Genomic DNA, 27,177 nt, shown 5'->3' with positions numbered 1-27,177 from the left:
TGGAGACACTCAGTTGACTCCACAGATCCCTTAAATTATGCCCACAAGGAAGATGGCTACAAGCACAATTGAATGGTCTCCTCTGAGACTAGGTTAAGACTGGAAGAGGCACTATTCCTTGGTCTTCCTGTGTGATGAGGCCTGATGAGAGCTCAGGATCTGAGTGTAGGACTTGGTGGCTTGAGCTGTGGTTTGCTCTGCCCCACAGAGTCTTGCATGCTCAAAGGCCAATGCACTTGGTGTGGGATGAGGTTTCCCAGGCATGGGAAACCCATGGTGTGCCCTTTTGGAAAGGGAATTCAGATGGAGGTGTTCTTTAGATGTTTCTAACATGTGAGTCTTAGTGAGACAGACTGTCTGGCATTTAACCCCCAGCACTCTCTCCTGCTCTTACCCTCCATTTATCTTATGCATCACATTAATTTTATTTATTATATTTCATTTTATTTATTATTAATTTAGGACTTCTGTCACTGCTGCAGTGGTGGACTTAGCCAGTACAGAAACAGCCATGCAGGCATACCCTTTAATCTGCTCTTGTATAGTACCCCTGTAAAAACCTTACATTAAAGATTTTAGATTTAAATGCCATTATTGTCCCATTCTGTGTTATTTTAGCCAGGAACATTTCTGGGGAGAAGAACTTCCCTCTTGGCAAGCCCCACCTCACACTACATTCATTTTCCCTGAAGTTTTGCCCACCATATTTTGGGCTTCACCAGTGGTTTTAGATCCAAAGTTCCTTCCATGTTTTCAAAGCCTCCGACTGAAGGTGAAAACACAGAGCTCAGCTGTTTATGTACAAAATCAAGTATGTAGCTGCTCTGATGAAACAAGACCCAACCTGGATTTCCACCAGGCATTAGCATAGCTCACACTCATTCTTTTTGACTAGGAACATTAAAAAGCCCCCCCAGCACAAAGGAACCCAAGGGCTTTATGTTTTAAATACCACAGATGACAACTGCAATGATTCAAAAAATGGAATCAATTTATCATTAGCCATTAATTACCAAATAACTCTATTTTCTCCTTATGCTTCATGTAGCTTAGACTTCTGCATAATTAGAATGAAAAATGGAGGCAGAGTGAGTCTTGCATTTAAATGACATAAGGTCAGTATTCACGCAGAAAACTGGTAAAGATTTTTGAAAGGACAAGACATTTAGGAGGGTAACATCAGGGAAAGAAAAAACAATCAGGCAGGCAAGCTTTGGTATCTTTTTAACAGAAAGAAACTTGTCACAGGACAGTTTTAAGTTGTAGGCAACTGCAGTGTTCTGTTTTGTCAACTGTTTTTACACAAAGCTCCAAACATTGTAAAAATCTGTTTTCCTTCACACCTAGCATCGCTATGAGCTATATTGTAACCACATTCACAGCGTGTTAGAGCCTGCCTCAGGGTTCCTTCGCAGCAGGTTTCAGCTGGAATGATTCTTTTTGTTTTTTATAATAATCACTCCATTCAAATGGAACAATCAGTATAAAAAAATTATCACAAGCCATCTTGGATAGAAAAATCTTGCCACAATAAACATGCTGAATGTTTTACAATAAGACATCAAAAATGGTGATCGAGTCTGGATAACTGCTTAGAGCCACACTTAGGATTATGCCTGTTACAGTATTGTTTGACATTTTATAGTGAAAGAGCATCAATTCCCAGTCATGACAGCTGAGGCAGGGACTTAGTCATAGTTGTCTTCCAAGTAGACCCTGTGAACTGCCCTCCCCCTTCAGGGGCAGTCTGCATGCCTGCCGGGGACCCCCAGACAAAGCCCCCAGCCCCACGGGCCAGCACGCGGTGGCTGCAGTACTGGACATGCAGACCCTGCACACCCTGCTCAGGCACTGGCTGTGCTCCAGGCTACCCAGTCCATCTCAGGAGGAAGCCTGAGCGTGGGCATTTTGGAGGAGGATCAAGTAGAGAAATGTGGGACATGCTGGTGAGCGACAGCAGCTTCTGGCAAGGCTGCACCCACTCTATCTCTTGGCACTGGGTGCTGGCAGCTGAATACCTTTTGTGATAACTCAATTAGCTGGGAAAAAAAGCACAACAGCATTAGGATATTATGCTGATTATTGCTTACCTCTCAAAGGAGTTTGTCATTTTCCCTCATCTCTGGGTGGAACACATTACCCCGCTCTTCCTCACTCTGACCCCATTCTTCTGAGCATGGCCGTGTCCTTCCGCAGATCTTCACCTGCCCACCTTCTCATTGGCTAGCTTGCTCTTCTTCATAGCAGTCTTTTTCTGAGTCAGGGAATGCTAAGAGGGAACTCTAATGCCTTGGAACAATCTTCGTGTCAAACAAATTGATGTGTACTAAGAGGTGAGCAGTGCCCTCAGAGCCAGGTCAGGGCTTTGGCTCCTGAGGGGCTGTTCCATGGCAGGTTACCCTCAGAAGGTGAGAAGAAGAGGAGGTGGAGATTGACACAGACCCAAACTGATGTTTGCAGGAGGTCTCAGTCTGACCCAGAGCTCTACTAGGGCCACAGCTTCTCTATGCTCACAAGCGCTGGATACATTAAAGCTTGAGGTACAGCTCTTGCCCCAAAATTTCTCTGTTCTTAATCAGGCAACAGACTACAGAAACAGAGCCATTTGCAGGATTAACATTGCACATGGGATCTATGAGGGAATTACCTTTAATGTGACCTGCTCTGAAGAGAAGCCTTGTTGATGGATAAATGGAGAAGGGAGGGTGCAAATAGCCACATTGCCCAATAAGCCTGGGGAGCTGTCGAGGGCAGCTGAGGAGAGGCTTCACACTCCTTTAGAGACAGTTAGGTACATAGTCCTGCAGGATACATAGATCTAAGCTTCTTTCCTTCTGATTGACTGAATTTTCCCATAGTGTCCTGACAGGAGTTCTCACAGCCTTGCAAGGGGGCCTGAGTCTCAAGGTGCTTTGGTGTCTGTGCTGTGGCGGCTGCTGGGTGTTCTACAAAGGGTGTGACTGAGCTGTGTGTTAGAACACTAGTTGTGACTCATTTGGCTGTATACTAGAAACATCTGTATGTGTGTTTCTAGCCACTTCCTAATTTCTAGATTTTTGCTGTGTCCAATGTTTGGCAAACGTCAGAAAACTTGAGCCCTTGCTGAAAAACGCACGGCTGGTGTGTCAGGTTCTCACTGGGCTGCAGGCAGGAGGGGTGCAGGGAAGAGGCATTTTGTCCTCACCTTGTGGTTTTTGGGATGGGGTGGGAGCCTCTGCCTCCATGCCTTGCACATCCTGCCTGGGTGGCAGTACTGGAAACTTCAGGGAACTTCCCAGACCCTTCCAGGACCTTCTGGGCTAACAGGAAAGGCAACCAGGGCCAGAACAGGATTTAGGAAATGTGCAGTGGTGTTCTTGAAGTCAGAACATATGCCTGAATGTATATAAAGAGACAGCACTTGGATACCACAGTGAGAAAAGGAAGTAGGAACTACTCAGCAAAGTCGAATACATGGATTTTATGCCAAGAAGTGACTCTTTGATAATCTTCAGCATCTGTTCAACATCTTTGATAAAAGCCTGGTGCTCAGATGTGATTCAGCCCTCCCTTTTGCAAGGCGTACCCCAGTGGCATTGTCCCGAGCAAGGAGAGGAGCTTTGTCAGTCACCCTCTCCTTCTGGAGAAGCTGAAAATGGCATGTCTTTGCCCTAGTGACCTCTTTATGTCCTCTTGCTAAGCTTTACCACGGAGCTGATAGTTGTCCAAAGAATTGCGTAAGAGGCACAGGGTCTCTTTCATCGCAGCATTGCTGCTTGTTCCTGGTTTCTCTAGGGCTCTCTATGTAAATACCTCTGCAAACAGGTTTTGCCAAGTGTATTTCTTAATGAAGTAGCATCTGATACTAGATTATTCATCAAAGGTTAGTGGTGGACTGCACCAATGTGTGAACTTTGTGCCTGCATTTGACAGCCAGTTGATTTAAGTATTAATTACCTGGTGCCTATAAGTCCAAGTGCGGCCCTTTTAGGTGCAGCAGGATTCTGTGTTGTGCCTGCGAGGCAGCCTCGTAGCCATGTCTGGACTCCACTTTGGATGTTTCTATCAAAATAAAGATATGGATGCCAGCAAGAATGGCTTTATTCCCGCTCTTTGTGTTAGAGATATCTGAGCGTTACAGGATCCCTCGGTCCTGGCTTCCTCGGTGTTCCCATATCGGGCACGAGTTGTGTTTCTGCTGATGCAGTGTCTTCTGAGTTGTCTCCTGGTGGAGATTGCTGTGTGTTTCACAGGAAAGCAGATAAATGATACCAAGTCATTGAGCTTATAAGTAGCACCCTGGCAACCCGCCATCAAAATATAAATACATTAAATGTACTGAAGGAATGTTCATTCTGTTGTTTAGCCTTGGATATGCCCCAGTTAGGTAAATTTAATCTTCTTGAGGGTTGTTGCGTTACAGCTGAATGAGATAGGCCATTATCTTATTACTGATCTTTCTGTCATTCAGGATTCATGTTCTGGGCATTCATAGTGCGAAGTGTGCTTGCCCTAGAGCAGTCCTAGAAGTGTTTTCCAAGGGAGATGAAGGTGCATAGGGGATCTGTTAGCACCTTGCAAGTTTTGACCCTCTGTCTCAGAAATGTTCATGCTCATTGTCAGTGACACCACAACTGGTCCAACCTTCTGTTGGTAGAAATGTACAAAATGGTGCCTTTGCCTGTGTTTGCTAGGAAATGTCTGTAACTCAGTCTCCCAGCATTTATTTTCTTCCCAGGTATTTCTTCTGCAGTTCCCCCCAAAATCCCTGTCTGCAAAAAAACCTTCCAAAAACCTCTGCTGATGTTGAGGTTGGGAACAAAGCTCTTGATGACTCCAGGGTGAGCAGGGGCCAGTGTTAAGCAACAGACCCAAAGCCGATGGCTTGCATTAAGGAGGAATCTCTTCATTGTTTTCCACTGGTGCTGGGTCAGGCCCTCCAAATGCGATCCTACAGCATTAATGCTTGTGACTAATCCCACTGAAACCCAGGGAGCTGCTCCCACGTGTAAGCACTACCAAATCCAGTGTGCAGTGTCAACAAGCACTCTGCAACAGTTTAGCTCTTCTCTTGGTTGTACAGTGAAGGGAAGGGATGAGGCAGAAACACGGCGGGAAAGGGAACACATGAGCAGAGAAATTCTGAGCTGGTTGTGAAGAACAGTGATGTTCTGTACAGAATGCAAATCCTTTAAAAAATAAGATATCAGCTGTGTGTTCTACAGATAAGAAAATGTTATTTTATTGAATGGAGAGATCTATATGTTTCACCTATCACATCTGAACTAATCAGTGTAGGCTTTTAGAAGAAATCTGTAATTACTCTGAGCACGTCATTAGTTAGATGTAAAATGAGTGATATTGCTCCATTTTATTACCTCTAGTGATATAGCCATTTGTATCATAAATTCATTGACCTCATCTTAAATGATCAATTCTGTAAGATAGACTTGATTAATTAATTCTTAAGTGACATTTTTTTCTCCTCCAGTAATTTCCTCATTGTTGTAGAGACTGTTTTTCTGCCTTTTAGTACGGTATTCTGAGGCGTCATAATACCTGCATATTACCTACATATGAGTCCCACATTTTTATACCTTTTATCTTAACTAAGCAGCACAGACTGATTGCTTATATAAATAAAAAGAATGAGAGAAAAAACGAAATAAAATTCAGAAATACATGAATGTAGACGATGGACATTTTTCACTGGTGTTGTAGCTTCAACACTGAGATATTGCATGAAATCAATGAGAAAATTATTGAATATTTGGTCTGTGCAGTGTATTCAGAGGAACAGATTTGCTGCCTTTAATTTCCCTGGCTTTAATTAATTTTATCTAGTGATAAAATATACAGAAGGGTCTGTGATCAATATGTGAGTGAGGCAGGTGTACTTCAGAGTTTCTTGTTCCTCAGTGAATTATTGAAAACTGGAGAAATCAGTAGAGAATTTGTAAGCAGGATTTCTAAATATTTTACCAAGGAAGAGAAAATATTTGTTTAGCCAGGAGAGACACAGGAGCCCACAGGAGATAAACAAATCAATACAGCAATAATACAGTGATATGTTTCAGTGAATTTTGCAAATGCTAACTAATAAAATTAAATTATTAGAAAAGATGCCACAATTTTTTGTGGGGCTGTATTTCTCTTTCAGTCCCTTTAATTAAGGTCACGGATGGGGCTCTTCCTAGAAAGATAAGGAGACTGGATTTACTCTCTTGTATTTCTTAGGTGCTTCTTTGGCAGCAGGCTTACGAGGTGGTTTACTACCTTGTCCCAAAGGAAAGGCAAGTCTTCACTGCAGCTGCACCTGAAGTCCTGCTCCATCCCTTACTGCAGACACCTCTGAGGCCACTCTCCTCCTTGTCCTTCCACTGCAAATGGTGATGGGCCAGGGAGGGCTTCATCCTGCCCCAGCCCCCCAGGAGCTGTCTGGGAGCTCCTAGTTATAGCTCCTGGGGTACATGTGGAGACCCTCTGCATCTTTGCCAGCCCTCAGGGCAATAGCATACTCTGCAAGCAGCAGGAGGAATGTGGTGGAGTATGTCCTGATTCCATACATGCAAAATAGATAGTATTTTGTAGCTACAGCAGTGACTTCTCACTCAGAAATGATTTAAGGTAAATTCAGAAGCTCCACTGAGTTAAATAGTATCCTGTTACCTCGTGGTGTAGACTCACAAATTCCCCTTTTGTCTGCTTTGAAAACAGTGGCAAGCCAGAAAATTTCAGGAGAGTGATTATAGGATGGTTCCATCATGTGTGGTGACTTGCCAGGTGGGTGGCAAACCCCACACCCATGCCAAATGTGCGGGATGGTTTGGTGCCCACTGCTGTGTGTTTGCACTATTTGCAGCACAAGCTCCAGGGCTTTCTGTGATGGTCACTGAGCCTTCCTGTGGGGAGCAGACAGAGAGCTGATACCTGATAAAATCCAGGAGCTGCTGGAAGTGGGATTGCCCCCTCTCCCCTGCTTGCTGCACTCCTGCTTTCCCATCTGCCCCATGCTTGGGGGGATGCATGCACCATGGCATTGCAGGCATTTATCTCAGCAGTTCTGTGTGTTTGACAGCCTTTTTGTCCACTTATTTTAGGGTGTGACACCGTCACTGCGTGTTCACTGCAGGGCTGGACTTATTTGTGCCGGGAAATTTCCTTTCTTGCAGTGGGGCAACCATGCTGGAAATACACCCCTGCTGATGCCACATGTGCCAAGCAGCACCAGCTCCCCCTCTGCTTTACCTCACAGGGCACAGTGTCTGTATGCCCAAGCTAAAAATCTGGATCCTGCATTCCCAAACTTCAGGGTTGACTTAGGAGCTGCTACTTCTCAATTGATTATTTAGCTTGATTTAAATGTTGGGATAAAAGAGAGGGAGTGTGTGTGTGTGTGCGTGTGTGTGTGTGTGTGTGCGTGTGTGTGTGTGTGAATGGGGAAGGGAGCAGGAGGGAAACAAACAGAAACCTGATGGGACAGCTAAAAGGTCAAGGAGCTAAATGAGCTAATAACCATAGCTTATAGTGTCTGTGCGTGTGTCTATATACATTAAAGATATATTACTGAAAACTCAAGAATGTCGCCACTGTTTATATTAAAGGAAAGCTGAGAGTTAAATGAGATGGGTAATCAGATGCCCAGCATATGTTGTTTTGAATTGTTTATATGGCCAATAGTTATTAAAATTAATTATCCTTTTAATGCAGTCTTTTCACAATCATAGTCTTCTTTGGGGTTTTTAGTGTATTTTTTTCCTTTGTACAAAAGATGGAGTAATTTCAAAGCAAGCTAATATGGGCTATTTGGAAAAGGCAGAACAAACAATACCAGGATATATTATGACATGGTCATAGGCTCAACATGCTGATAGAAAGCACCAAAATTCCCTGTCAGTGGAGTATTTTGAGAACTAATGTAAATGACAAAAATGGGGGGGGTTTGTGTGTGTAAAATTCTGTCAAAAAAGTGAGGCACTGAAAAATCTGACATCTGTTTATCTGTTTATAGCTATGGCAAGATTACTCATATTAATTCTTGTTTAAAATGCCATATGAAGGAAAGGCATTTGTGCAAACAAGAGTCATATTTGAATTGTAGATCATGTCTTCACCATCTGTGAGAGCTGTTGGTGTTGCAAAATTAATGTGTTAATGAAATCACAATAATTTCTCTGAAGTAATGGATTCTGAAGCCTAGAATGACTATTTTTTGAACTTTGGTGTCTAGTGGTTTACAACTGGGAAAACCTTTCACAACTTAATTAGTTCTGCAGCCTTATTTTTAAAAAAAATTGGCTGTGCCTTCACCACACCAATAGCAACATAAAAAAAGATTAAATGGAAAGCAGAGAAACAAAACAAAATTGAGCCTGCAATGCAAACTTTTTGCTGTAGTATTTGAGAAGTTGCTAAACAGGTCCTTGCTTGCCAAGAAGTTTTACTCAAAGTGACTCGTACACAAGAGTGGGCAAACATCTCAGAAAATAATTCCAGCTTGCTGAAACATCACAAATTGGGACTATTTGAACCTTACACAAATATCCTGACTTTTTCCAAGTTTCTCCTTGGAACGAAGGGCAAAGAATCAATGATGCTTTTTGCTTTGTGATGCCATTTTGAAATATCACACTCTTTCCAACTTATTATTTGATACCCTTAGTAGACTACTAAATGTTCCCGTGTACTGCAGTTTAGCAGAAAATGGTTTACATTAATTTCCAGCAATTTTCTGAGTCCTTTTCCAGCTCTCACACTCCTCCTGTAGTATGGCATCTCAGATGGCACAGGCATGCTTAGATTACCACCAAGGAGTAATCACAGCCATACTCATATGGACTTTGCATACTTACATATGTGTGTTATAACAGTATATGCCAGCTGAGGATTCTTCTCTGTGCTATGGGTTTATGATATATAATGCATCATATAAGGTAGGACTGAGACTGAGCCAGAAAAGGGAGTGGCATTCAATTCATTAATATTTTGGAGAAAAAAAAAAAAGGTGCGGTTTTCACAAATATAACTTCTTTTTTTTCCTGTTAGAAAAATAATGTATTTAGCAACTGAAAAAAATACTTTAAAAATAACACTATGAAGAGAAGATTGCTTTTCTTACCTGATTTGATTTTATTACTGTGTTGTAGGTATGTGACTGGTGTAAGCACATAAGACACACAAAAGAGTATCTGGATTTTGGGGACGGGGAAAGAAGGCTTCAGTTCTGCAGTGCAAAATGTCTCAATCAGTACAAAATGGACATTTTCTACAAAGAGACACAGGCCAATCTTCCAGCTGGACTGTGCAGTACATTACATCCTCCAGTCGAAAATAAAGCAGAAGGCACTGGGGTGCAGCTGCTTACTCCAGATTCTTGGAATATACCGCTAGCAGATGCTCGGAGAAAAGCCCCATCCCCAGCGTCTGCAGCTGGCCAAATTCAAGGCCCTGGACCATCAGCATCTACCACTGCCTCTCCGTCTGACACTGCCAACTGCTCTGTCACTAAAATCCCCACGCCAGTTCCCAAACCTATTCCCATCAGTGAGAATCCAAATATTCCACCAGTTTCTGTCCAGCCACCTGCTAGCATTGTGCCTCCAATTGGTGTCCCACCTCGCAGTCCTCCCATGGTGATGACAAACCGTGGGCCAGTTCCTCTGCCCATATTCATGGAACAGCAAATTATGCAGCAAATCCGTCCACCATTTATTCGTGGGCCACCTCACCATGCCTCGAATCCTAACAGCCCTCTGTCAAATCCAATGATTCCTGGAATTGGTCCCCCACCAGGTGGTCCCAGAAATATGGGTCCCACCTCTAGCCCCATGCACAGGCCGATGCTGTCCCCCCATATCCATCCCCCCACAACACCTACCATGCCTGGGAATCCTCCTGGCTTGTTGCCGCCGCCCCCTCCCGGAGCTCCTTTGCCCAGTCTTCCCTTCCCCCCTGTCAGCATGATGCCAAATGGTCCTATGCCTATGCCACAGATGATGAACTTTGGATTGCCATCCCTTGCCCCACTGGTGCCACCCCCAACTCTACTAGTGCCATATCCTGTCATTGTCCCTTTGCCCGTTCCCATCCCCATCCCCATCCCCATCCCTCACATCAACGACTCCAAACCCCCCAACGGCTTCTCCAGCAACGGCGAAAGCTTCATTCCGAGTACCTCCAGCGAGACGCCTGGGGCAAAGCCAACCAATAGCTCTTCGTCCCCTCGAGAGTCAAAGCAAGGATCATCCAAATCCTCTGACTCATCACCGAGCTGCTCAGGCCAGTCCCTTAATCAAGCTAAAGTGCTTCAGGAGCACAGTAAAAATGAAGTTGTTGATTTGACTGTCAGACCTAGTAGTCCAGTGAACAGTAAATTTGGTTTTCCCAGTGTGCTACAGGGTCCACAGGACGGTGTGATAGACCTAACAGTAGGCCACCGGTCTAGGCTGCACAATGTCATCCACAGGGCTCTACACGCCCAAGTGAAAGTTGAACGTGAACCTAACAGTGTTGTAAATTTGGCTTTTGGTAGCTCAGACAAAAGGAACTGCAGCGACTGCAGGGACAGCTGCAGCCCAGTTGACTCAAAAACGTTACCGTGCAGTGACGGAGCTCACTGCTGTCCCGTCTCCTTGGCCTCTGGCACGCCAGGACTGGAAGCTGGCGCAGCGGTGTGCAACGTCATTGTGAATGGCACAAAGAGCACGGAGGGTTCCAAGAACCCGGAGCCGCCCCAGGAGCCGAAAAAGCCCCAGCCCCCGGAGGAGCTGACGGTGAGCGAGCTGGAGTCCGTTAAGGAGAACAACTGTGCGTCAAACTGCCACCTTGAGGGAGATGCTGGCAAGAAGACTGGGGAAGAGCCCCTGGCTGCGGGAGACAAACAGGACCCGAACCTTAACAATCCAGCAGACGAGGACCATGCATATGCTTTGAGGATGCTGCCCAAGACAGGTTGTGTGATCCAGCCTGTGCCAAAACCAGCAGAAAAGACTGCTATTGCACCGTGCATTATCTCAACGCCAATACTCAGCACAGGGCCAGAGGATCTGGAGCCACCATTGAAAAGGAGGTGTCTCCGAATTCGAAATCAGAATAAGTAAAGGTTTGTGTAATCGCTACTGCCTTCTGTGTGAATAGAATTCAGTATTTTCAGGTATGAGGTCAAACTCATGTGGATGTGGCCTTTATGAAACAAAAAGATACAAATTCCAGTTTATGAGCACTTTCAGAAAACTATTGGTTTTTGTGTTTTAGTATTGTTTTTTGTGTTGTACTGCATCTGTACTTGTCAGTACTCCATTCATCAGCAGCCTCATTACACTTTTGCTCACAGAACATATCATGATGGTTCTGGCTGTGAAGTGATTGTGCTGTATATGTCAAAGTCAGTGGTTTTCTGACTAGAATATGGTACAGGTCTGGGCCATTAATCTGCTTACTTATTCCAGCTGAGTTACACAGCATCTCAAGCCTTCACAATGACTGAAATTGACCTGCAGCATAGCATAGAGCCAGATGACCCAGCAGCTTCCTGCTAGCTCAGATCCAATGGACTTGGCAAATGGTCACCTCCAGCCATCTTACTTCAGTCTGCCTCCAGACTGCACCTTGGCTTTCCACTGAGCTGCTCTCTAGAGACTGAACTCCTCTCCATGAGCTTTCCTTTCCTGTGTATTTGTGCTTAGAGACTGCCTGCTGTTTGGGACCTGCCCACTACAGCTTATTGCAGCAAAACCTCTGCCATGGGGCTTTACTGATTTACCTGAGGTATCTGCCTTTGGTGGAAGTCTCCCACCTTAGAAACGCAGCTGAGGTTTGCCTCAGCCCTGTGCTTGGTACGTGTTTGTGGCTCCTGGTAGGGCTGCAAAGCCAGGCAGAGATATGGGTAACTCCACAAACCCCCATGGCATGTCCAAGGACAATGATCCAGATGCATAAACCTCTCATCCTTCATTTCCAAATGGAAATTGGAAAGCCTTCTGAATCCCTCTTATAGCATAGCATCTTTGTAAAACTCTTAGTTTAGTATGTGTGTGATGCTTCAAAACCGTGAGTGAGAAACTGTGTAACGACTCTTTCCTGTCTGACCATCCAAGAACGGCTCTGGCAGTCACTCTCATACCACCTGAGCTGGGACAGAAGCCCCTCCACAGCTACACACCCCACACTCACACAATCAGACCAGGTCTCCTCACTGGCTCAACCCCAGGTTCTCCATAGCAGAGTTCTCAGATATCCCAATCCTTAAAATAATTTCATCATGGTGCAGTAAATAAATAACAAAACAACAGCTTGAGCTGATGCTGTTGACAAGGGATCCAGAACAAAGGAACCCCTTGGCTTTTTTACCTTCTAAAGCCTCACAGTCTAAGCATAGAAAAGTCTGGGGGTGAGTGTCTGGTCACCCTGTGTCCTTTGTTATGGAAAGGATCGCTGCCCATTCCCATCCTCTTGCCTGGTGCTCGGGCTTGGGCTCCTGCCCCCCCAGAGCTCAACCTGCAGCTGGCACTGCAGCTGCACACTGAGCTACCTGCACTGAATATATTCCTTAACAAAACTAATGTAATGGAATTTATTTAGATTCACAAGCACGGAGAGCTTCTTTCAGGAAAAGGGGAAATGGTGGGTGTTGCAAGAAATCTGTTCAGCAGTAAAATACTGATGGTTCACCGGATGTGGCTTGGTGACATGCCAGATTTCATTCCAATCCTTGGAATATTCTGTAGCCTCCAGTAAATCCCTGACTCTGGTAGCACAAATAGTGACTGCAGTGGTGTTTGGCACCTACAGCCACAGATAGCAGCAGCAGGCTGTGTAATCTGGGCCATTGCAGTATCTCCCTGCTTCATTAGTGTGGGTTAATTGCACCATCAAAGATATATAGTATAGTCAGGACTCCCTTCTCATTTGTTAACGCTGCATTCCCTGTGCTGGTTTCAGGGCTGGAAACATTACTTCCCTTGATCACCAACAGTATTTATTTACATTCTTCGGTGAAACACAACCATTATTCTTTGCTCTCAGCATGTGCTGACACATTTAAAAGATACACTAATAAGAATAGAGGACAACTATCGCATTCTTGGACTAGTAATCAGCATGTACAATAACTCAGAAGTCAAATGAGTATTTAAAATCTTTACACACTCGTAGGTCCTGTCAGCAGGCATCCCCCTACCCACCCCTGGGGTATGGAATCTATGTCCCTCAGCAGCGATATCTTTTTTGCAAACCCCAGTGTTAACTTTGGGGCTTGAAGGATTCCCTTCGTAAATGTATGCATGGTTCTATGTTGGGGTAGTGATCTGATCTAGTGAGAAGGTCGCTATTTGGCTGTATAATTTTTATCAAATTTTAGGAAAGCCATGGTTAACCCTTCCTTTCCCACGCTGTTGAATCTCCTCATAGCTGCTTATTTCAACACAGTGCTAGAAGACTTGGGCATTTATGTGCTTACTCTGTAGTCAAAGACAGGCTGGCGTCTATTTCTGCTTGCCTGGACCATCCGGGCTGCAACAATGCTGCCTCTTCAAGGTCCCAGTCCCAAGAGGAGTTTAGTGTCATTCAAAGCCAGAGCTTAAACCCTCAGAGAGAGAGTTCTGGCTTCACCAAGTTGTGTATTTTTGCCTGTTGAAGTGATTATTCATGACATCACTTCACGGATAGTATTTGAGAAAGTGGGCGAACCGAACAAGCTGCATTGGAAAGACAAGGATTCTTTATAATTCAGTTCCTGTCCTCAGCCCTTTGTATTCTCTAAATGTCAATAACTGCCATTGTGATTATCCTTAGGAATAGCCATTTTCCCTTTCATCCTGAGTTTTACATATTTCTTTGCCTCAGTGTAAGTGTTGTCTTATAGGAAAGTTTTCAGGTTGCCAGGCAAGATTAATCTGACCCAATACAGACATCTGTAACAAAGATGAAGCTGAGCTAATTGTCTAAACTCTCTTTAAAATCAACCTAGAGAAGCAGGCACTTCAAAGAGACAGCTGAGCTCGTCCCAGAGTCAACAACTAAGACAGCTCAGATGAATTGTGCCCTAGGAGTGATTATTTCTGCCTGCAGTGAGGGAAACTTAGGCTGACTGGCACAGACAGAGATGTCCACACAGACACTGGAAGTTAAGAAACCCAGCCTAAGTGTCTGCCATACCTCTGAGGCTTGTGCAGTAGCATAGCACGGCATGGTGGTGGTGATTAGTCTGTGTTCATTCCTCCAGAAAAAGAAAACAAGTAGCCTCTGTGCAGAAGATATGGGAGACCAGGGTCCTTATGTGCTCCAAGGGAAAGAGGATACTCCAAATACTCTGCAGAAGTAAGCAGCATGGTAACCATCTCATTCCAGTGGGTGCCTCAGTGATATGTGGGTGCGTTTTGAGCGTCTCAAGGCACGCACAAGTGATTTGTGCAGCTCTGATGACAGATTTGAGGTGAGGACTCTGTGGTTTTGTGCAGAAGCTTTATTTTGCTATTTCAGCATTGCTGATCGTAGCCAGTCTGGGGGAGCAAAAGGGCTCTGCCTTAGATTTCTGCCCTAGTTGCCTGTGAGGACTGTGCAGGGCTCAGAGCCTGTCTGTGTCTATGCAGAGGGGGTAACAGGGAAGGAGAACATCCGTGTAGCCTCTTGCACCTTAGCCACGACCGCTGCCATGCCCATGGGTTAGTTCCACCTACCCAGGCTTTGGGAAGCAGGGAGATAAAACTTCTCCTGCAACCCAGTTGTGGGGAGAATACCTTAAGAGAGACTACAACCTCATAGAAATTCTAATAAATTACATGGAGGATAGAAGCTGCAATAACAAATGTGTTGATTTGGGCCCTTGGAGGTTTGTATTGATAGCACTGGCCACACTAACCTGGGAGAAAAAAAGTCTGGCCAGTTGTCTTTTTCTCTCTTGCTTCTCACCTACCCAAATTGGAAAATCTGAACATATTGCCCTAATGTGCGATTTTTCCTGGATTTTATTTCCCATCAAATTGTGTGACAAGAAGGAAATTAGCCAAATATTTTTATGCTAGAGTTCTGGACAGACAGATTGAATTAATGTAACAGCAACACGGACTCTCTAAAAAGGAATCAGTGCAAGCGTGACCTTTTCAGGCAAGTTGCCAGTCTCTGGATTATTTAATGTACCAATTACTTGATTATTGAAAGTGCTAATCAGCAACATAATCCTTGATGTTAAAGTTTAGTTTCTCCATCAGGACATGGACTGTCAAGCTGTTCTAGCTTGATGCAATTTGAAAAACTATCAAAAGATGTCTCGGTGCCAAAGTCCTGCTATGATAAAGGAATGGAGCTAGGAAGAATATTCTGTTGAGTGTTATATTTTCAAGTTTGAGCAATGTGAGTTTCTAAAATTAGCAGTGTTAGTGTTGCCTGCCTACATGCTTTATGCCCTGGCGGGATCAGTTTTAACCCACCAGCTTTGATGTCAACGTTTCCTAAATCAAAGAAATGAAAACACTGAGGTCTGCTTGGATTTAACATGATAGTTATGTTAAACTAAATGAGAAAATGAAATGTCACATGCTAAAATCACAACTAACTTCTGTGTGTGTGTGTGTGTGTTGAGTAATCCTGTGCTGGGGACAGAGGGGTCAGGAAAGGAAGGAGTTTTTCCACTTGTCACAGTAGAATTTCTTCCAGAAGTAATGGAAATAGTAGGTGTATGGCCACGTACAGTGCCAACCTGTTTGTCCCAGGGTCAGCATCTGCTGGGTGAAAGGCCTAAACCTTCAGCTGTCTAGTCCATGAATTGTGCTCATAAAAATATACAGCATGCAGAACACTCAGTTCAGTGCAGAAATAATAATATATCCCACTTTGAGCTCCTCAGACCATAATGGTCCAGCACAAGATTTCCTGTTCTGGATTCCTGAGGCAAGGGGCATAGCTATTAACCTCTTTTTTTTTTTTTTTTTTGGTCTAAGAGATTTTATCTCTCCTCTGTCACTGTGGTATCTGTCTACCAACATCATTCTTACCTCGGCCCAGCTTGCTATGGTTAGGACCAAATTTGACCTTAAAGATATACTTGAAAACAGTTTTTCTATATTTGAACACATTTCTATGCTAGTCATCTTTGTTAACATGGTACTATGGGCCGGAGTCTTAGCTCATTTTAACTGGATATAGTTCCACTGATGCCAAACTAATTTAAATCAGCAGAGTAATTGGACTCATATATTTAACACCTACTCTTCTGCTTCAGAAGTTTTCCTTCACCTGGCTACTTATGAGCCTACAGAAATTTTCCATTTATCCAAAGGGGGAGAGGAGAGACTTTTAACACCACAAAGCCTTAAACACATTTGCTTGGGACTGAGGTTTTGCCCTTGAGAGCTGCCTGACTCTAGCAGTGTGATCTTATGTTATAAAATTGCCTGTATACCTTCTCAGGTACATAAAATCAGAAAAAGGATTTCCCAGAGGAAAAAAGAAAAAAAAAAAAAAAAGGGAAAGAAAAAAAGGTTCTCAAAATAGTGAAGTATATGGATAGCTTTCAGCTCCCACATCTTGCTGCTGGGGTGTGGGAGTGCTAACTTCCGTCTCAGTGGCAGTAAATAGCAGGCTCGTGGTACGCTGCCATAGATCACTGCACACTCTTTGAATCAAAGGAGTAAGTGCTGATTTCTGATGGGCTCCTCCTGCTTTTCTATAAAACCTCCTAGGGCACATGTTTCAAATATGAAATCTGATTCTTGAACTCAGTTTAGAAAATAACTACACCTGGTCTGATTTGTAAAGGTAATAAGCATCTACGGTTGTTGGCAAACAAAACACACGGTCAGAACTTGACAGCAAAAAAAGGCATAGTCAAATGACAGACCCACAGAAGAACCTGACACCTACAGACTGTAGTCTACCTGACAGCTCCCAGGACCTCAGACCACCAATTTCAGAGATCATTTTGGTGTTTACTGGCCATTATTAGTTTTAATTGTCATATGAAATTAAAATAATTTGAACTGAAATAAGCACCATGCCATTCCCTACGTTGGTACAACCCATATTCATATTGAAACAATGAATTGCTCATAATCCTTTGCCAGGCTTTAAAGACTGATCAGGCACTTTCATACATAAAAGGTCTAAAGTGCTCCTCTTATTTAACTTGGTTCAAAGCAGGTTTGGCTGCACTGAAAAGTGTCAAGTGTGAAACAGCCCCATGGGGACACTCGAGCTCTTCTTCAGCTTTTCCTTGTGCTGTTGAGCTACCGAAGTCAGTGGTGCAGGGAAATTTTGTGGGGGTGGGGAGGAAAGCACAACTCATAATTAGATACAGAGACCCTAAAAACAAAGACCATAGTAAAACAGGCTCTTGTAAAAACACTTGCAAAAACATCATCTAAACATCGATTGCCTTGACATGCAGGGCCAAGGTGCTGGATGGTATGTGTCTGATTGCCACTGAAATCTGATGAGGAGCTAAGCACCTCACAGTCTTTGTGAAGCTTGACCCTGAAACACCATGGCCAACTTCAGTGCAGAGCAGTGAGCTCTGAACAACTGTGAGGAGCTTATAAACTATTTAACAGTATTACGAGCAATACCTCAAAGTGGGAGAGAAAGGAGCAAAGCACTTTTGAGGACTGTGGTCATGAAAAAGTTGGACATAATCAAGCAGTGAGCCATAGATTTTAAGTTAAAATTAAAGTATTGTTTAAAAAACACAGTGGAAGATTGAAGCAAAGTAGAAACAAAGCTCTTTGAGCAAGAAGTCAGGAGGAAATTAGACAGTGGCAAGCAAGACTTTCTGAAGCAATTTTTGTTTCCAGGTCACCTGCTGAGTCTCTCCTGTCTATTTTTAGGTCCCATAAAGGTAAGCATGTTTCTGGGTGCATCCACCAGTCAAAGCCTCACAGCTGAGACCTACTAATCATGACCTTATTTACACTATTTTGATAACGAGCTACAGTGCACTCACGGGATTGAAATTTGTCTTTGGGAACATGTGTGATCATCTCGTGAGAGCCGTGGATTGAAGTAACCTCTAACATTCTGCAGAACCCTCAACTATTTAATGTTTGCTTCTACCATGAAAATTACAGCTGATTAAATATCTGGGCTTGATCCTGCTCAGTACTGTGTGCACTCAGCGCTTGGTGCCTCTAATGCAAGTTGAAGGCCCTCGGCATGTTACAGACCCTGCCTCCGAGACCTTTGCGTGGCTTTACTTCCCCAGACACAACTCTGGTATTTGAAAAGAATGGTATTCCTGTACAACATGTGTCTCAATTTGTAATGATATCCGCCCTGCAGCTGGCTTGCTTTTCCAAGTGTTTCTGAAACATTGCTGCCTTAAATTCAAGCCAACCTTCAATAACAAATTATCTAAAGGCAAAGAGGCTGAACTGCGTTTGCTGAGACGATGCCCATACTCCCTGCTGTGCTCCATCTTCCAATCCCAGTTTTGGACTTTCATGCTGTGTAATGTAATTATCTTCTATGAAAGCAGATATTTAAAAAAAGATAAAAAATAGGGGGTTTCGGGACTGGGTACTGTTGAGTGAAATAACTATGGAGTTCTGACCTCTCTGGAAAGATCTGCATCCCATCATCAGGTGATTGATATTGAAACCTATGGTTAGAGCAATTTTCAGCCATTTATTTGGAGTCCACGTGGTTAAATGTAAAATTTTGTGTCACCTACTTATACTCCAAATATTTATAAGGTTTCACGAACCACTTCTGCTGCCACTTCTAAGTTCCTTATCCAAAAAGAGGAGGAAAAAAAAAAGCCCTTTCCCACAGGAATTCTCCAATTGAGACAATCTTGAACACAACTAGAAAAGATCCATGATGAAGTCACTGAAAATTTGAATTCTTACCCTAAATTTCAAAGATCAGTTAAAATGCCAATTCATTTTTATTTGAAGCAGTTTACCAATTATTGCTGAAATGCTTATCTTGCTGTTAAAAACATTATTCCTGTCTTCTTGGGGTGAGAAATAGAGAAAATCTAAAGCAGTGTTTGGGCTCAGTGCAGGTTTTTCAGAGCCCAGTTCAGTGCTGAGGATAAGGGAGATTCCCTAAGGTGCCTGGCACTGCACCAAGGGCTATGCCAGGTCTCACCCACTTGCTCCTTATGTGTTCTGGATGAGTTTTTCCTCTTCTTTCTCTCACAAGATAATCCACATGACATTTTTGCCACCTGAGCATGCCCCCTTGCTTTTGGATGAGTTTGCATCTGCTCTTGCTTAGAGCTGAAATGAACCAGATCAAGGGCTGTGAAAACCAGAGAGAAACCCTATGGGGGCAGTGCCAGGCATGCAGTCCTGGATGGTTATGGACAGTGGAGTTGTTCATGGGAAAATGTGAAAATGTTGATTGTTTCCTGATACAGGATGCGGAAACTTTTCACTAGGAAGGTTCATTGCTGCTTCAGAAATTTCTGCTATTGTAATTGTTGTAATTTTGTGGCCCACAATAACATTTCAGGTTAAAAAGCCAGGCCCACGTGTAGCCCAGGTGAGGAGGAGGAGGACTCTCCCAGGGAGGTACAGGCTGTGGCTCAGCAAGGCACTCATCCTCACCATCCTCCATACCACTACCAACAGTTAAACTGCCTTGCTCTGGCTATTTAACTGGTTTTACTGGAGAGATCAGGTTGAATAAGAAAATTGAAAAGCACCTTGGAATAGTGGTTTAGGCCCAGAGAAGACTGCTGAAACGCAAGTTGAAGTTACTATTCTGATTCAGACAAAATCAGAGATTTAAAGAAGGGTTATTACATCATAGCGGTTGCTTGTTTTTCAGTTTTGGGGTTTCTTTTGTTTGGTTAGCTTTAGGGTTTTTTGGGCTTTTTTTGGTTTTGGTTTTTTTTGTGGAGGGAGGGTGTTGTTGTGGTTGGGGTTTTTTGGGGGTGGGGGGGTGGGGCTGTTGCTTTTTCGTTATTTTTTTAAAAATACCTTGCAAAATTTCAACTTTATCCAAGGTTAGAATGGGAGAATTTGTTGAAAATTTGGCTGGTTTTTTTCAGAGGAAAATCATATCTTCTGCCACATCTGGACACCAGTGGGATAGAGCACACTACTTACAAGGCTGGCAAACACACTGGTGCTGCAGTAACTGGGGGAGACTGGGCTGTCTTGTTGTTGTGGAGGTATAACCAATTACCTCAGTGTAAATCAGGACTGGCCCTGGCAGGCTCTGTGCTCTGCCACAGGGGTCACTTCCAGTGTAGAGATTAGAAGTCCAGAGCTGTGATGGCATTTTCCTCTTTGCATGATCCATGTACATACCTCAGAATGCCCCAAAATATAAACCACAGACCCCCTGTCAGAAATAGCCTGAAGAAAATGGTGCAACAATTCACAGAGTGGGGAGTGTCCTTACCACTTCTGCCTAGGCGTAAAAGGCAAATCTCAGGGCTCTTCCCCAATGCAATCCCTAAAGTCACAATGTTTGCTCAGATTGCAGCTCATGTTTTGGTAGAAGAGAGCCTGAGTTCCACAGGTGACCCAAAGCTGAGGAGGATCTTCAGCTTACAAGGTCAGGGCAGAAGGAAATCACTCTTTGAAATCCAGAGTTGGTGCTTAATTTGTTGGTCAGCTTGTTTTCCCATTCATGCTAAAAGTCCTCCCTGTCTTTTGCAATGTGGCATCCCTTCCATTAGCTCATGGAAAGATAAATCATAGAGTATTCAAAGGGGGAGGTTTTAATGAAGAATCTTGAACTACTTTAAGAATTAAAAAAAAAAAAAAAATTAAAAAATTACAGAACTATTACAAGTAACAGATGATTCCCGAGTGTTTCCAGGGCTGAGCTTGCTCCCATGCTGACTTGAGCTGCACTCTTGTGGTTTATCTTCAGAGCAATTTCCCTGAGAAAATAATTGCAATGCCTTTACTCTAGGGCCATGCATGTCCCAGATGAACCAGGCCTCTTTTAGCACATCAGCATTCATTGTCTGGGTGAATTAAGTGCTGTGCTAAATTATGGAAACTGCCATGCCAGTCCACATCAACAGTTGTTTCAGCCTTCCACACCCAGTCTTTAATTTTTCCTGAACAATAAGATGTGAATCTGGAGACAGAAATGTTCAATGGGGCATAGAATGACAGAGAAGCAGCCATGGAAAAAAACTGTGTGTGTGTCTGGATGTGTGTATGAGTCCAAAGCCATGTCCATGACAGGGCCCCTCTGGGGGAGCAGGACATGACTGGAGAGGACACTGTGTAAAAGCCGCTATTTCTGGTGGCCATCAGGAGCCTGCTGCCATGGCTCCTGGGGCAGTGCTGGGAGCAGATACACAGGGATCAGTGCTTGGGTGTGGGGGAGCAGAAGAAAGCCACAGCTGAGCCACCCAGCTCCTCAGCATGGAGGGGTGGGGAAGTGAGGTACAGTTCCAGCATCAGGCTCTACCAAGCAGGACCAAGCTTCCCACCACAGGACAAAGGGCTGTATCTCTGCAACAGCACCTGGAAAGAGCTGGGTAACTGCAGAGAGGGAGCAAAGTGTGAGGAGGCTTTCCCTGAGCTGCCAATTTGACATGCCATGCTCTAATTCTGTACTTCTCTGTGCAAGGATTTAAATCCTCACATGTCAGGCATCAGCCAAAGAGGAAGCTCTGTGTGGATGAGTGCAGCCTGTGTCACAGCTGCAGATTGCTCAGGTTTTGACTAACAGACACACAGGGCACCAGTGCAGCTCTCACCTCTTGCATGGAAGCACTGCATCACTATCTGAGCCCATACAAATGAACCTTCAAGCCACCTGCTGGAGCTAGGTCATCATCCAGTTGAGTTATTCTCCCTACCATGTTAACAATAGGGCAGGAATGAGCCTTCTTACTTGTTCTCTTTCCCTCATCTTTTCCATGCTGCTTCCTGGGTTTGAACTACAGCCTGCCTCTAACTTCTAGGTGGTCTTCCAACCCAGGATCAGCCCAGCCCTACTTGACTTTGGAAAGCAAGCAAAACCCAGTGTGCTTACCTCAGCACAACTCACATAAGCTCAACTCCATGGCTTTACCCTGATGAAAATTCTTTTGTGGTTGGTGCAATTTTTCTATCTGATCAGCAATATTTGATGTGTGTTGAAGGCAGGTTCAGCTAGGGTGAAGAGCGTATGTCGCTCTCCTAAAAAGTAATTTGTGTTTTTTGGGGGGAGATATAAATAGCTGACTTTATTGTGCTGGTCATGCACGCTAGTACTGGCACGAGGTGCGTAGCATTGAACTCTGAAGCAGTGATGACTAGTGAGTTCTCATTTCTTTATAGATCTTTGCATGCTATGCCTGATACAGATTTTTATTTTGTAACTTAATTGCTACAAAGATGCATTCATCAAACACGATTACTGCCATATGAGCCAGTCAACAGGGAAAGTCCTTCTCGCCATTCTGCACACCCTGTTACACTGAGTCCATCTGCACCACGGGAAAATAGACAGAACGTATGCAGCTAGAAGCTCCTGGCAGAAAGCATCAAGAGCCACTGAACTTCTTTATGCCTTCCCTCCCAAATCCCTTATTGGTCTGTGCTGTACCATGTACCATGAGATTGGTTAGTGAGGGATGGAAATTCATTTCTGTTGATGTATGGAAAGAGAGAGCAGTGTGAGGCTTCATACAGACATTACAGGTTTCATTTTCTCTGCTTCCCTTTTTACAACAAGACTTCAAGCCAAAAAATGTGACAGAAAGCAGTCGTGTACTTCACCTTAGTAGGTGGGTGCATCCCAGTTCTCAGTCTAGTTCTTGTTCACAGCTCTCTGTACACACAAAGAAGCTCATCTCACTGGGCACCTTGCCTGAAAGCACAAACGTTACTCCTTAACCTAGATATCATGGTCTCCATGCCATGGAAGTTTATGCTGGTCGACATACTCCATGTGCCTTCCAGTCTCTGCTCTAAGGAGGGTGGAGGTTTGGCAAGGCAATACAGGCACATTGTTGAGAGGGATTGCAGAGGAGCCAGTGTGAAAGCGAGATCATGGAGCAAACTAAGAAAATGTGCCCCAGCACCAAAGCTAAGGCTGATAAGTACTGCAGAATTTCAGTCCAGATCTGTAGGGGACAGCAGATTCCATCCAAGGAGATCAAGTCCAAAGCTCACTGTGTAGAGGGGACAATCCTTGCTGGGTATCTTATACAACCAGCTGATAAGGGAAGTAGAAACACATGAAACAATGGTGTATCTCCCAGTAGCCCTTAGAAACACTAAGACTCAAGAGCTTATAACTGCCAGAGTGTTGTTGAGAATGAGCTATAATTATATCAGTTTCCAGTTTTTTATGACAGGAATTCCTCCATCTTCCTTCCCAGCAAACTTGGAGGCTGTGTGTCCCAATGGCCCGCGAGGCATGAGGGGCCGGTGAGGCCAGAGCAGTGGGCTTGTGCCTCGGCCTGGCTGCCTGCCCAGTGTGAGGCTGTGTGGGATGTGAGCTCAGGCAGTGCCCAGCCTGCCTGCAATGAGCCTCCTGCTGCTCCCCCTGACCCTCTCTGCTTGTCTGCTTTGCAGGAGTGCTCGCTGACAGGGTACCTTGCATGGAGAAAGGGAGCAGAGCAAACCACGTCACTCCACCGAATGACACCAGCTGGTCCGCTCACCACCCCCTCTGGCTGAAAGTTCAGCAAAGAAAGCAGCTTCCTGTCATGAAGCCCCTCCGAGGAAGTCTCGGTCCCACGGGTGCCTTTGACCCAGAAGACAGCACATCATCAATCCACACAGTGTGCTCAGCATTCCTGCGACCACCCCTCTTCTCCTCTCGGAACGCTTTTTCCTCTTGGTTTCTTGCTGGTGGGGATTTTTCACCTGGGTTTCAAAAACCACACGGACCAACATAGGTACTTTTCCCTCACTGACTTCGAAGTTCAGATATTTGAGACTGGGCAATGATACGGATTTTTTTTTTAAATTTTTTTTTTTTCCTTTGAAAAACTGCTGTGGTTTTGCTGCTACACTAAGAATCGTGATTTGCATTGTATGGTTTTGGACCTATTCAAGTTTTGATGGGGGAAAGGGGTAATACTGGAGTAGCAACGCTTCAGAGTCATCTCTGTCCTACCCATGATGCACTTTTAAATGAAGAGTTAGAATATTTTATTGGCTAATATACTTTCCTTGTTATTTTTACAAAGGCCACCTTTATCCTTTCTAATGCCATATTTTCAGTGTTACACTTTTATGGCTTTTAATTTTTGATTTGACAGATGTAAGAAGCAGCATGAATAGTTTATACTGTGGTTTTTCAGAGACTGAATGCCAAGAGAACTCAGTAAATGTTTATTCTTCTCAGCTTTCTCTTTAAATTCCCCTAAATAGCGCCCCATTTGGGAACAGAGCAAGAGTGTTGAACTAAAGACCAAAATTCCCTCAAGGTGTAAAATAATCTGAGGGGAATATTTGCTGGGCGTCACGAAAGACTTGGATGAAATTTCAACCCTGATGGTTTTCAGTGATCCAGGAAGGCAGTGAGACAATCTCTCCATATGCATAGCCCTTTCATGATAATTAGAATGGTATGGACAAACCAATGAAAACAAGGGTAAAGTGAGAAAGATCCCCCATGATTCTGTTTCACTGTTTGCTTTCTCCTGTCATGGTTAAGAGAAATGTGCAATTTGATCCTCAATCAGTGGGTGGAGGATAACAGGGTAGAATTTACTTGTGTGCACTTGTACAGTTGTAGCCAAGAGTCCAAAAGTACACTAGAGCATGTTATACTGGCACTGAATTGGTAAGAGAGTTGTGGAGTATCCCATTCTGACAAATAAAAAAGAAAAAAAAAAAAAAAGAAAAGAAAAAAAATACAAAAACCCATAAAAACCCCACAAAAAATCAAAAAGAAAGAAAAAACTTAAAAAAAAAATTCAGATCACCTTGTGATTCAGTGTAACTGTTTACTAACTCGAATAAAGCAATTGTTCACTCTTGAGTGTTCAGAGTACACCTTTTCTATAAGGCTGCTGTGGGGAAGAAAGGAGCAGTTTACAGGAGCGGAGTCTGTGTCAGTGGTGTTGGGAGCAGGGCAGCAGAATCAGTCGAACCAGAGCCTTGTAGTGATGGTGCACTATGAGCACTATGTATATACTGTATTTCTATATTTTCCTTTGTACAGATTCACTTAAGTCAAGCTACTGTTTTACAGGTGCTCCTTATTTATTAGAGCTGTGAAAGCTTGGAAATCACACCGGGCGAGTAAGCTCGCTTTTTAAAAAAACAAACAAACAAACAAACAAAAAAAATCAACAAAAAAAAAAGGGGTGGGTGGTGGGCGGGAATCCAACAAGTCCTGAGTCTAGGGAGAGAGCTCAAAGACATTTTGATGAAACATCTTCAAGAGAGCAAGAATCTGAAGCACCCTCAGCGTGCTCTGCTTTCCTTTTGGTCTTGCAACGCTTTTCTCTCTCCCTGACTGGTGTCAGATTTATTAAAACAAAATAAATCTCCAAGAAAAAAAATGCACTTAAACGTGCTGTTGTTTTATTTTTCTTTTTTTTCCCTTCTTTGTGTATGCAGTTATTCATTCCTCTACCTGCCTGGTCACAGACAAAAAGACCCCTGAGTCTGAAGCCGCAGAAAAATATGTGTAAGCTGTTCTTGAAAGCTGTATCTATGGCCCTTCCATCTTCGTGCCTCCCTTGACACTTCTCAGTTTCTGCAGTGTTTAAGGCATAGGGAGAAAAAACCTTGCACTTAGCACAGTGCAGAGTTAGGTCCTGATCTTGGAGAAGATCCCTGGGTAGATGCAGTGGCTGCAGCTTCATTGATTTTGAGAGGATCTGTGCAAGCGCAGTTTTCTCATGCTGCCTGTGGGGCTGTGTACAGAGAGTATTCTGCCTGCCTTTTGTGAGGATGGGGCTTTTCTGTACATGAACTCCCCCTGAAGTCAGAGGTTCTTCGAAGGACCAAACTCCTCCCAAGTGCCCCCAGACCTCTGCCACAGCTATCTCACACAATAGCATTTGCTTTCCAGCTCTTGGCCAGCACAGCCAGCGCTGCTGATGGAGGGCTTGGAAATGTCCAGTGAGCTCTGGAACTATTTGACTGATTTCATTAACCAGCCATGTAAGGCAAACAACAACAGCCTAAGCATGCCTGCTTGGAAGGGCACGTAGAGCAAAGCTTGTCTCCCTAGTAAACAGCTTGCTGCATCTCTATTTATTCATCTGAACTTGGCTGTAAAACAAAGGCCGTGTGTATTGATTTTGCTTTTGTCAGTGGTCCAGAATTGTTAGCACACATTTTCACTCTTCTGAAAAACAGCAGACTCTTTAGAGAAATCTTTCTCTATGGTGAACTGGTTTTATTTTCTAGAAATGGAATCAGCTTGTCAAAAATCATCAGGACAGCAGAGGTAGAGAAAGTGATCTAGGCTAGAGCTGGCTTCACATGTTTACAGTGATTACAAACTTACCTTAGCTTTCCTGAGAATTTTCTCACCTTATACTTTCTTAACATCTTACCCCAAAATTCAGAAATGTGAACAACTGCTTTGGACAGCTGAATCAGTTCATTGTTTGCTATTGAAAAAATATCTCCAGCTGCATATATGTGGAGGAATATCCAAGTATACATAAACCTTGAGGAAAATGCAGACCAAATGGTACAATACATTATTCAAGAGAAACCTGCTTTATTTTTGAGGCCAAATCCATCCCTTGTATGATGCCAACAAAATGAATGAAATTACACAAAGGATGTAAAGGTCCTTTGTAATTAACAGGAACCCAGCAAACACTTGCAGAACGGTGCCTGCTTGCTGCTGACATTATTTATTGAGCACTAAGACCTAATAGCCAAGCCAAGCCCTTTCCTGGAGAACTCGCCATCAAGGAGCCAGACAAAGAAAATCCTGTGCACTGGGAGATACAGGGGAAGGTTCCTGCGTGCAACAGCCATCGCTCCAGCTCTTGCTCATATGCAGTTTTGGGATGCAGGCACTGTCTCCATCAGCAGAGAGAGGCAGTTTTGCCTCAGGTCTCAGAGCAGCTGGCTGTGCGTGCATCCCTTCACACTGCCGGGGCAGAGGGGGAGTTTGCTGTGATCAAGCTGCATGGGCCCTTCTGCTAGCACTGAATTCTTGCTGTCAGCGAGAATTTTGCCCTTGTGATAAAAGGGGGTCTGCGTACTGCAAGCACTCTGAATTAATTTCCTCCCCTGTTATCTTAGATGATTTTGAGAGCTTTATTTTTTTCAGAACTACTACACATGACAGTTTTTTGAGTGGCCCGATTCTGTGAAT

At 43.9% G+C, this 27,177-nt stretch overlaps 1 protein-coding gene across 2 annotated transcripts in view; it reads left to right on the top strand.

Annotated features, from left to right (window-relative positions):
- The window catches only part of SOBP (sine oculis binding protein homolog), a 113,732-nt gene extending 88,545 nt beyond the window's left edge, over nt 1–25,187 (top strand). For both annotated transcript variants that reach the window (XM_088053560.1, XM_088053559.1), the window contains 2 exons: nt 9,126–11,080; nt 23,451–25,187. In XM_088053560.1, the coding sequence (XP_087909686.1) occupies nt 9,126–11,078 (1,953 nt within the window). In that variant the 3' untranslated portion in view covers nt 11,079–11,080; nt 23,451–25,187. The remainder of the gene's footprint in view (nt 1–9,125; nt 11,081–23,450) is intronic.
- Nucleotides 25,188–27,177: the final 1,990 nt, after the last annotated feature.

The sequence above is a fragment of the Pseudopodoces humilis genome, chromosome 3 (genome assembly GCF_049639895.1).
Source record: "Pseudopodoces humilis isolate 2021_Gansu_Grassland_sample_001 chromosome 3, ASM4963989v1, whole genome shotgun sequence".
NCBI lineage: Eukaryota > Metazoa > Chordata > Aves > Passeriformes > Paridae > Pseudopodoces > Pseudopodoces humilis.
This window is presented reverse-complemented; position numbering and strand designations above follow the sequence as displayed.